At 47.6% G+C, this 12,103-nt stretch overlaps 1 protein-coding gene across 4 annotated transcripts in view; it reads right to left on the reverse strand.

The window, feature by feature from the left end:
* Window positions 1-12,103, reverse strand: part of ATP10A (ATPase phospholipid transporting 10A (putative)) — a 188,381-nt gene that overhangs the window by 61,977 nt on the left and 114,301 nt on the right. For all 4 annotated transcript variants that reach the window (XM_082618102.1, XM_082618100.1, XM_082618101.1 and 1 more), the window contains exon 3: window positions 2,788-2,873. In XM_082618102.1, the coding sequence (XP_082474228.1) occupies window positions 2,788-2,873 (86 nt within the window). The remainder of the gene's footprint in view (window positions 1-2,787; window positions 2,874-12,103) is intronic.

The following is a 12,103-nucleotide window of genomic DNA, read 5'->3' on the forward strand; positions in this document are numbered from 1 at the left end:
AAATACAATTCCTCTTCCACCTCCTATAATCTGGGCTCTACTCCGACAGTGCGGCCCTCCCCTTTCCCAGGCTCCTGTGGAGTCCAGCATCTGGCAGACCTCCTTCCTAAATGTCCCCCTGGGCCTCCTCCACTGGGCGTTGCCTTTGGAACCACATCTCCAAGGGATCCTGCTCCTGCCTGTTGGGATTGCTTTGTCTTCATTCCTTTTCTCTCTTGCCTTCTGTCCCATGTTGGTCTGGTGTCTCCCTGTCCTCAAACACAAACTCTAGACAGAGGTTCCTCAAACCTGTGTCTTTAGCGCCTACTCCCCTGAATTCCTGTCACATAGATTTTTTTCTGTCAGCTGGGTCACTCCACCGAATGCACTGGCCAGCTCCTCAAATGCAGGGAATCCCAAACCCCATCTCTCCTCCACCTATAGCTCCCCATGATCCATACATAGTAGCCAAACCATCCTCCCAGCCTCCTCTTCCACTCTATCTCCCTCCCCAGGGAACATGTGAGTTCTCGCCTTTGCCTCCCTCCTGACCTGTCTCTCTCCCTGCTCTATAGTACGATAGTAATAATATATTACTATATAGTAATATAGTCATTAGAAATGTTAACAACAGCAGCAATGACCATAATAGTGGCCAATGTTTATTAAGCACCCACCCTTCTGAAAGCTTTCCATGTATTAAATTGACAAAGCTTTGCACCCAGGACACGAGGGGGCTCCTGGATTCTCCCCATTATATAGATGAGTAACGTTCAGTAGTTCGCCAGAGCTATCTTGCTGGAAAGCATGGGCTCCAGAGTCTGCCAGCCTCAGCACTAAGCCAGAGTTGGTCAATACCCCTGTTTAACACAGAGGTAGCTCCCAAGGGCAGGACCAAGAGCTGCTGACTTGGGGCTAAATCTCCTGCAGCACTAATCCAAGTCTGGGGCAGGCAACAAGAGTGTGAGGAGCGCCTGAGAACAGGGCTCCAGAGGCCCCACAGAGCAGGAAAGCACAGGCCAGGGTACAGTCAGGAGAAGGAGGTCTAGCTTTTTCCTTTGGGAGAGTTGGCACCAAAAAATTACCCCATCAGCAAGAATGTCCACAGAACATTCTCCCTAGAGGCTGCCCCCACCTCCTTCACAGTAGTCATTTCAGGGTCTGTGGATCCAGCATCTGCTCTGTTCTGCCCGCCTGACCGGGGAGATTTGGGGTGGTACAGAGGACGGTGCCACGTGTGTGAAGCCCAGGGGAGCCAAAGGGGCTGAGAAACCCACAGCAGACCAGTTTCGGGTGGACGGCTGAGTATCTTCCCCCAAATTTTACAGATGACATTTTAGCATTTTTCTAATGAGCTTTTAGTCTCCTTTAACTGGTTCCCTTAAGGGGTGATCTAACACTTTCAAGTTCTAGTCGATCCTCAGGCAAGTATCCGCAATTTCAGCAGGTGACAAGCAGTATCTGGCCCTTCACGTTCACACTTTTCATTCACTAACTCTCCCCCTGCCCAACATGATGGGAAGCCTGCCACGTGCTGGGCAAAGGCAACATTGCTGGACATGTCAGCAAAGCAGAAGACTTGACCTCACGCTGAAAGCTCTCAGCAGTGGAGCCCCTCCAGGAGCAGAGCGCCTGTGTTACCTGTGTGTCCTAGGCACCCACACTGCACCTGGTCAGCTGGCCCTCAGAGCCAGACAGCCGTGGGAGGCCCCAATTCTCCAGGTCACACCTGTGGTCCCCAGGCTCATGCCCACACAGCTGGCTCCCTCTGTGGGGGGCGCCCCCACCGCCCCCAGCAGGCAGCTCTACAACTCCACGCTACACCCTGTTCTCTCCCTCCTCCCTTTTCCCCACACTGCCCAGCCAAGTAGTGCACAACTATTAACACGATTACGGTAATTTCCAACCATTCACAGAAGCAGAGATACCAGTCCATACTTCCCATGGACCCCCAGCCCAGCTTCAACAAGGACCAACAGATGGCCAATCCAATGTCATTCATCTACGTTTCTTGTCTCTCTGTTTTGGAGCAAGGAGCTGGACAACTTAACATGTTCTAGGACTTCTTATTTTGTTTACTGTCGCTCTAACTAGAGTGAAATAAACATGAAGGCAGGCATTTCTTTTCTATTCAGTTCACTGGGTTATCCCCAGAGCCTTGAAAAGAGCCTAGCACACAGTAGGTGCTCAGCAAATACTTGTTCAATGGCTGAGTGCATGAATGAAGGAATGAACTTCCAGGCAGGCTCCTCCTGCCTGGGGCCTGTGCTTACATTTATGGGGCCACATGTAGGCAAACTTGTTTCCCACGTCCCCACCTTCTCTGGCTGCTAGAGGGAGGGGATCTGACAAACTTCTACTGCTGACAGGCTCTTACCAAGCAGCCCCATGAGCTCAGGTGCAGGGCAACATTCCTCAAAGGCTGCACCAAGTGGCAAAGAATATATATATATATAGTACTGTACTATACTATACAAAGTGGACCATTGAACAACATGGGTTTGAGCTGTGCAGTTCCACTTATTCACAGGTTTTTTTTCAATAAACACAGTATTACACCATCCGAGATTGGCTGAATCCATGGATGCAGAATCGCACATCCAGAGGGCAGACTGTGGGGCTTGAGCATCCATGGATTCTGGTATCCCCAGCAGGTCCCGGAACCAATCCCCCATCGACACTGACCATGTGAATTTTCAACTGGGTGGGGGTTGGCATCCCCCAACCCATGTTGCTCAAGGGTTGACCGCATATGTACATATAGTTTGTCAAACAGAAGGGGAAGCCCAGGCGAGGTCTGATACTCACATGCACCCACGAAACCTAGTCAGGTCGTTGTTGGGCTTCTCACACTCGATTACGCTGGTGAACGTCAAAGGATTGAATTCGGAGACCTAAAATAATAGCGCATACACATTAGAGAGATCTGGACTCAGCCTGTCCATCTAAAAGGCACTTGCCTCTCTGTCTCCCACCCACAGCAGGAACATTTCATGAAGAAGGACTCTTCCTTGTAACCTGTGCAGAGTCTCTCTCTCACACACACACATACACACCACACACAGAGCGCTTGGCCTGTGCATCTTTGTTTTTACAGTGAATGACAGTGAGCCCATAGAACTGTAGCTCTAATGCAAATTAAGCACATATGGTATAAGAGGGAAGCCACTAGTGACGGGAAGGAATGAGTGAGTTTCTTGAGACAGACCAGCACTTTCCAACTTTCTATACAGATTTAGAGAAGCAGATTCCATCTGGAAAATAGGAACTTAGAATAAAAATATCACTTCCTCAATGTGCGCTAAAAATTCTTCACAGATATTTGGGGAAAAACAGTTAAATAATCAATGTGTCAGCCAACAATTTCTTTATTATTCTGCTTGATGAAAACATGACAGCTCACCACAAAAAAAGTCCTTCACTTAGTATTTGGCATTGATAGATGCAGCAAGGCCTGGCTTGCGTGGAGAGATGAGGAGTGGGGAGAGGGAAGGGGTGAGAGGAGGGGGGTGGTAGGGAGGGAGGAGAGAAATACCGGGAATACGTCTTTAGTGTAAATAACTGAGTACATTTATGTGTTTTTAAAAATCAGCTTGCTTTGATCAGGCTGGCCACTCTCTTTTCTCCGTAAGTGTCACACGTGGTTAAAAAAAAGGGGGGGGGGGACCTGTCTTTGCTCACACAAGCATAGTGTCACAAAAAAAGTGCAACTGGTTAAAAATCAAAGGAATGCCATAAACATTGTTGACACCCACCCATATAACTATTACTCCATCACAACAATGCCCTCCCTGGGACAGGATATGGGACTCAAAAGTCCGTCCTGACTGTTTTCCCGTATAGCATGTACATTAAAAGAACTCACTACATAGTAGTAGCTCAATTCAGTAGCTGAAAGGAAAGTGCCATTTTAAAAGGCTCTTCCTGAAGTTTCATTAGCCATCGGCCCCTCTCTCCGTGGACTGAAATGGCCTCTGGCTCTGTTCCAGAGTAACGCTATGCTTGGAGAAGCGGTGTTTATTTCAAGCCTTGTGCTTCTCTTGAAACCAGTTGGCTGACTTTTCCAGAGCAGACATCTGCAGATACAGTGCCCAGGACGGCCATGAGGGAGGGAGTTCTGCAGCACACCAGGGTTATTCTTGGCAGACAGGGAGGGTAGACTTAAAATACTCTGTCTCTGTTTATGATTCTTTCTCTCTAAGAAAAATGTAATGTGCATGGCTCAGAAACGGTAGAACATTCTGTCTCTGGGGCTTCAGAGCTGCATTTGTAACGTTCTACTAATAACCATGTGCCTTGGGGAATGTGCATCCCCAGGGCATGGGATGCCTGGCCTCGTCTGCTTTGTCTGGAACTGGGGAGGATTTTTAGAGCTGGAGGGATTTTGAGAGACTGTTATGGGTTAAACTGTGTCTCCTTACCCCACCCCCAGAATCCATATGTTGAAGTCCTAACCCCCAGTACCTCAGAATGTGAGTGTATTTGGATATAGGGTCTTTACAAAGATAATTATGGTAAAATGTGATCAAGGTTAGCCCTCATACAATCTGCTTGGTGTACTTATAAGAAGAGGGAATTTGGACACAGACACAAACTGAGGGAAGACTGTGAAAAGAAAAAGGGAAGAGACACCCATCTACAAGCCAAGGAGAGGGGCTTCAAAGACAGCAACCCTGTGGACACCCTGATCTTGGACTCTGCAGCCTCCAGCACTGTGAGAAAATAAATTTGTTGTTTGGGCCACTCCTAGTCCTAACAAACTAATACAGAGACCATCTCCAAGTTTTCCGTTTAAAAAGGGTTTCATGTCCAGAGCACACATTTTGGATGAGGAAATTCTACTTACCTTGTTTCCAACGTAATTGGCAATCTCTTAATAACTCCATTTAAGAAATATATTTATTCATCACTCCATCCAATCATCTACCCATCTCCTTCATGCCAAACTGGCCTCAAGGTAGTGCCCAAGTCATCCAACAGCCAACCTTCTGTTGATCTGGCACCGGAGCATGGAGAGAAGGTCCAGTCTACCCTTCCATCCCAAGCATGCTAACTCCATTTTTTGAAAAAGCAGACACAAAGTTGGGGAAGGTGAAAAAGTTCTGGAGATGGATGGTGGTGACTGTTGCACAAGAATGTGAATGTACTTAATGTCACAGAACTGTACATTTAAAAAAAAAGTTAAAATGGGGAACTCCCTGGTGGTCCAGTGGTTAGGACTCCACACTTTCTCTCTGCGCTTTCACTGGCAAGGGCCCAGGTTCAATCCCTGGCCAGGGAACTAAGATACTGCAAGCTGCACAGCGAGCCAAAAAAAAAAAAAAGAAAAAAGAAAAGTTCAAAGCAATAAAGAGACTCTATCTAAAAAAAAAAACAAACAACAAATAAGGGTTAAAATGGTAAATTTTGTTGTTATGTGTATTTTACCACAAAAAAAAGTTTAAAGAAAGCAAATATAAACAAGCATTGAGAATTGACTGTGAAGAAACAGATGAATAATCAAGTAGCACCTAGCTCAGAGATCCAGGAATTTCAGCACAAATACAGAGCCTCATGCTTAACTCACCCGAGGGCACCTCTGTACCAGTATCTATAGCATAATCATCAATTACAGCTACAATGTTTTATAGGTCACCTAATGCCAGGCATTGTGCTAAGTGCTGTTCACCACCGCTCACAACACCACAATGAGGTTGGTTTTCAAATTATCTTTAATGTGGGATAATTAAGGACCATGCCCAAGGTCAAGAGACCTTGGAGCAAGTGAGGGAAGCTCCTTGGCCTCTCAGACATCCAGCTCAGCCGCCGACCTCACCGAGACTATCTTGCATTAACAAGAAAAGATGACGTATGTATAAGCCAGAAGGTGTACAATTGGTTCCACAGAAATTACCAAGGAAACAAACATGTCAACGTTTGAATGTTTTCAAAAACCTGCGTCAATTAAATGTACCCCCTTCCCATCTTCAGCAATGCCCCTGGATGTAGTTAGCATGGTTCACCCAAAACCGGAGTAAAAAAATCAGGAGCCCTGGGATTTACTCCTAGTTCTTCTGATTAAGAAATGCAGACCTGGGCTTCCCTGGTGGCGCAGTGGTTGAGAGTCCGCCTGCCGATGCAGGGGACATGGGTTCGTGCCCCAGTCTGGGAAGATCCCACATGCCGCGGAGTGGCTGGGCCCGTGAGCCATGGCCGCTGAGCCTGTGCGTCCGGAGCCTGTGCTCCGCAACAGGAGAGGCCACAACAGTGAGAAGCCCGCGTACCACAAAAAAAAAAAAAAAAAAGAAATGCAGACCTCTGGGCTTCCCTGGTGGCGCAGTGGTTAAGAGTCTGCCTGCCGATGCAGGGGACACGGGTTCGTGCCCTGGTCCGGGAAGATCCCACATGCCGCAGAGCAGCTGGGCCCGTGAGCCATGGCCGCTGAGCCTGCGCTCCGGAGCCTGTGCTCCACAACGGGAGAGGCCACAACAGTGAGAGGCCCGCGTACCACAAAAAAAAAAGAAAAAAGAAATGCAGACCTCTTGGCATTTAGACTTGCCTCTCCAAGATCTCCGGAGCCCTGTGAATTCACAGTTCCATGAATGCAGAGGTGATTCTAACTCCACCCCCACCCCTCCACCTGCAATGGCGCTGCAGGCGCTGGAAGGCGCTGCAGAAGCAGCATGATCCACGAGGATACCTTCACACCGGCAGGCCTTCAGCCGTGCCACCCACTCTCTGCAGCTTGGTCACAGCACACCCGGCATCTTGGGCCAAGTGCAGCTGACATCATTCACTGCAGAGCCTGCATGTCCAAACAAGCACCTTACTGGCAATAAAATGCACATGGTTTCTGCTGCAAACATTTCTCAAGCTTCTTTGGATGAAGTGATTTGACCTCATCAGGTAGGTGGAAAAGAAGAGGCAGGGTGGTGACACAGGGGAGAGCCCTGGGCCCTGCCTTTGAACTTGTATTTCTCTAGAAACTGTGGCAGCTGAGAACCTTGTGAGCCAAGTCACCCCAGATTGTGGTCCCTCCTTCTTCCCTCCACAGATGCCCAGTTCCCACATCCTCCTGGCACTTGGCACCCTCTCAGGTAGAACAGCTACCTGCGCAGGTGCCATGTCCCTGGTTCAACCACACAGGGGAGTCTGGTATCGAATGCAGTGCCCAGACCAGTCGCTGAATGAATGTTTGATTCACCAGGAAGATTCTTTTTTTTTAATTGGAGTATAAATGCTTTACAATGTTGTGTTAGTTTCTGCTGTACAATGAAGTGAATCAGTTATATGTATACCTATATCCTCTTCCTCATGGACCTCCCTCCCACGCACCCCCATCCCACCCCCTTAGGTCGTCACAAAGCAGCAACCTGAGCTTCCTGTGCTTTACAGCATGTTCCCACTAGGTATCTATTTTACACATGGTAGTGTATGTATGTCAATCCTGATCTTCCAATTCATCCCACCCTCTCCTTCCCCTCCTGTGTCCACATGTCCGTGCTCTATATCTACATCTCTATTCCTGCCCTACAAATAGGTTCATCTGTACCATTTTTCTAGATTCCACATATATGTGTTAATAAACGATGTTTTTCTTTTTCTGACTTACTTCACTCTGTATGACAGTCTCTAGGTCCATCCACATCTCTACAAATGACCCAGTTACGTTTCTTTTCGTGGCTGAGTAATATTCCATTGTATGTATGTACCACAACTTCTTTATCCATTCACCTGTCAATGGACATTTAGGTTGTTTCCATGTCCTGGCTATTGTAAATAGTGCTGCAATGAACACTGGGGTACATGTGTCCTTTTGAATTATGGTTTTCTGAGGGTATATGCCCAGTATTGGGATTGCTGCATCCTATGGTGGTTCTATTTTTAGTTTTTTAAGGAACCTCCAGACTGTTTTCCATAGTGGTTGTATCAATTTACATTCCCACCAACAGTGTATGAGGGGGTTCCCTTTTCTCCACACCCTGTCCAGCATTTATTGTTTGTAGATTTTTTGATGATGGCCATTATGACCGGTGTGAGGTGATATACCTCACTGCAGTTTTGATTGGCATTTCTCTAATAATTAGTGATGCTGAGCATCTTTTCATGTGCCTCTTGACCATCTGTATGTCTTCTTCGGTGAAATGTCTATTTAGGTCTTCCACCCATTTTTAAATTGGGTTGTTTGTTTTTTTGATATTGAGTTCCACGAGCTGTTTGTATATTTTGGAGATTAATCTTTTGTCTGTTGCTTCGTTTGCAAATATTTTCTCCCATTCTGAGGGTTGTCTTTTCATCTTGTTATGGTTTCCTTTGCTATGCAAAATTCTGTTATCAATCTTGTGTTTCACGTTTGCATTAAATTAGTGGTCCCCAACCCTTTTGGCACCAGGGACTGGTTTCGTGGAAGATGATTCTTCCATGGATGGGGGTAGGGTGGGGTTGGGTGGGGGATGGTTCAGGCTTTGGACCATTACTGGTCCACGGCCTGGGGGTTGGGGACCACTGCATTAAATGAGTGACTAATAAATACTCTGTAAAAGCAAAAGTGGACTTCCTCTATCCTAAAACAGAAGCAGCGATGTCTGAAAAAGGCCATTTATAGTCCATTAAAGCAGACACTTTTTTTTTTTTTTTTTTTTTTTTTTTTTGCTGTACGCGGGCCTCTCACTGTTGTGGGCTCTCCCGTTGCGGAGCACAGGCTCCGGACGCACAGGCTCAGCGGCCATGGCTCACGGGCCCAGCCGCTCCGCGGCATATGGGATCCTCCCAGACCGGGGCACGAACCCGTATCCCCTGCATCGGCAGGCGGACTCTCAACCACTGCGCCACCAGGGAGGCCCAGACACATTTTTTTTTTATCATAAAAAAGTTTACATAGGAATTCCCTGGTGGTGCAGTGGTTAAGAATCAGCCTGCCAATACAGGGGACAAGGGTCCAAGCCCTGGTCCAGGAAGATCCCACATGCTGCGGAGCAACTAAGCCTGTGTGCCATAACTACTGAGCCTGCACTCTACAGCCGCTAGCCACAACTACTGAGCCCGCAAGCCACAACTACTGAAGCCCGCGCACCTAGAGCCCATGCTCCGCAAGAAGGGAAGCCACTGCAACGAGAAGCCCCCGCACCGCAACGAAGAGTAGGCCCTGCTCGCTGTGACTAGAGAAAGCCCACGCAGCAACAAAGACCCAATGCAGCCAAAAATAAATAAATACATTTTAAAAATTAAAAAATAATTTTAAAAAATTAAAATGTTACATAAACCAGTTTACATTGCTTTGCCAATGGGACAAGCAGGTGCTGCCAGCAGGAACCCCACCTGGATCTCCCCGTGGAGACTTCAGAGTGAGGCTGTGTTGTCTTGGTCTCTGGGTCCCAGAGGAGGCTGGTTAGAGGATCCACAGAGCCTGGCAACACCACCTCCTGCACCAGCGGCCAGACCTGGGCACACATGAGCTCCTTCTATTCTCTGCCTCTGGGACCCCCATCCTGAAGACGCCCTTTGTGTCCTGTGGTCTGTCATGATCTCCTTCACACAAGAGACTCAGGGTTCCAGCCTCAACATCACTGCCCCACAGTGGCCTTCGAAGGCTGATCACCCTACTTCGGCTGCTGAACTATGGAATGAGACCTGTACCTCCATACAGCAGCCAGGCTCTGCCCAGGGGTCCCCGAGGTGACCCTGTTGGCTGCCCCCATCTCTCCTGGCACCTGTTCCTGCACTCTGGTGCCTTGGAGAGGCCCACACCTTTCCACATGGCTTCCTTTGCCCTCCCACCTGACTCCACCTGGCTAACCACCCCCTGCACTTCAGGATGTGGACAGCCCCCTGCCTTAGGTTGGGCAGGCGGGTACTGCTACTCCGAGCTTGCATGGCCCCCACACACATTGCTCCTTCCCTAGACCTCAGATTCTCTGAGGACAGGACTTCTGTTTCCTCAAGACCAGCACAGGGTCTGGTGCACACATGACCCAGGGGTGACAGATGCTTATTCCTCAAGGATCTCATGTACCACAAGCTCCCGAATAGACCCAGAGCTCCATGCTGAGCCCTTGGAGGCCTGGACCCCTTGATTCCCAGGCACTCCCCACCTGATGCTAAGGCAGATGGGGCTGCCAGGGGGCCTGGTAGGGCCTCTCTGTGTTCCAGAAAGCACAGTCCCTCTTTTACAAGTGTGAGGGTAGCAATATCAAATGATTTCTTCATAGCCTCTAATCTGGCTGCTTATTTATTTATTTAATACCTGCATTAAATTAGGCCAAGCATTTAACCCAAATGCATGGAATAACTACCCCAACTCTTATTTTCCGTTTTTAGTACAATTTGTATTTACTACACGCCTGTCAGTGCTGTGGGCATTCAAAAGAGGGGAGACGGCCCAATACTGAATGAGGGAATGAATGAATGAATTTACTTATTTACTGCAAAGATTAGATTGCCAAATCAATATTTTCAGTCAGTTACCCTGAAATGGGAAAGAAATCATCTACCACGGTGTCCCCTGGCACATGGCAGGGTGTCCCCTGATCAATCCGTTTTTATTAAATAACTAAAAACCTGAATGAAACCAAAGGCACTCTGGTCCTGGGGGCAGCAGAAGCCAAATGTATAAGGAGTCTTCAACCAAAGAATCTTCTCTCCAGTTGGTTTCATAGTTCAGTGTAACACTGGGAGTTTATGCCCAATACAAACAGAAATAGAATAGAAGTGATCACAAAACACATTTAAGCAACTAATCTACAATTGCAGGAGTTTCACTATCATTTAACACGTTCTAGATTCATAAGTGCATAAGGAGGCTGGCACAGCAGCTGGTGACAGGGCCCTGGAAGGCAGGCAGTCCAGAATGTGGCGATTTTTCTGAGTGCCACACCGGCTCCTGATCCATCAGCGTCTCCAGGGAAACAAAGCTGACAGGGACAGCAGACAGGCATCAGGGCCTCAGCGGGCCTCACAGGAGGCTTCCGAAGCTCAGCGTCTTTGACAGCTGATAGAGACATGATAGAGGGGTGTCTGGGCTGAGGCCTTCTTTTTCCAATTGCAAATTTTCCTGCCACAAGTACCTGAACTAGACTTCCTTTTGTGTGAAGGTAGAAAGTCAGGCTTTCATTTGTTAAATCTGACTTAAAAATGCACACGCCAGCCCTCCCTTCCTTCCCTACCTTTTCCTCCTTTGTTCCCTTGTCTCCTTGCTGGTTCACAGTCAAAAAGCCTCAAAGTTTTAGTTTAGATGGTGGCCAAGTACAAAGGCTCAGAGTGCTGGGTTTGAGCCTGAATTCTCAAAATTAAAAGGCTTTCTTTCCCTCTCACTACAAATGCTCCATGCTGCCTCTGTAGGCTGTGACTGCCAGCAGAGCTGCCCTTTTTTTTTTTTTTAATCAAATGTGTAAAGAGTATCTAAGGGCTGGCTATGCCTTCAGACAGTTAAGCAATAGAGTTGTTTTTATAGAAAACCAACTTCGAAACCTAAATAAGGGCCGTTCTTTAAAATAGCCCTCTTAAAGAATCTGTACTTAATCCAACACGGTGCCACTGCATAAAACACGTCTGGATCTGCGCTGCTGAAATGATCTGCTCTGCCAGGTGACAGGCCAGCCTGTCTGCTTCCCAATGTCGACTGAAAAACATGCACAACCTAAAAGTTGAGAGCTGTGTTTTATTCCGCGTACATTCTGAACACTTCACGACCAGGACACAGCATCTCAGATAACACTGAAGAACCATTCTGAAGAGGTGGGGTGGGGTGGCCAAGATATATAGTAGTTTTTGCAACAAAAGACCAGGTAGTCCGAACATCAAAAGATTACGTTGATTAAAGAAAACCAGATATATCAAGTTAAGGAATTCGGTGCTTTTCTCTGTATGTGAAAGATGCAAGAGTCTGTGCTCAATGAAATCATTCCTTTGACATGCATCTCAGCTATCTGGGGCCAAGTAGCCTGTGCTTTCTCATCCTGAGTTTCTTCAGGCAGGCTGTTGGCGTGAGGGTGAGAGTGGCTTCAAGGCAAACACTGTTTCCATCCTGAGTTCGCTCAGGGCTCACTGTCCCTAAGGTGATGGCTTGATGGCTGCAACATCCTTTTTTTTACTGATATAGCAGGTGATATTTTTCATTCACACCAACCACAGGCCTCCAGTCCCTTTC

Source organism: Mesoplodon mirus, assembly GCF_964341445.2.
Source record: "Mesoplodon mirus genome assembly, chromosome: 4".
In the NCBI taxonomy this organism is placed as follows: Eukaryota; Metazoa; Chordata; class Mammalia; order Artiodactyla; family Ziphiidae; genus Mesoplodon; species Mesoplodon mirus.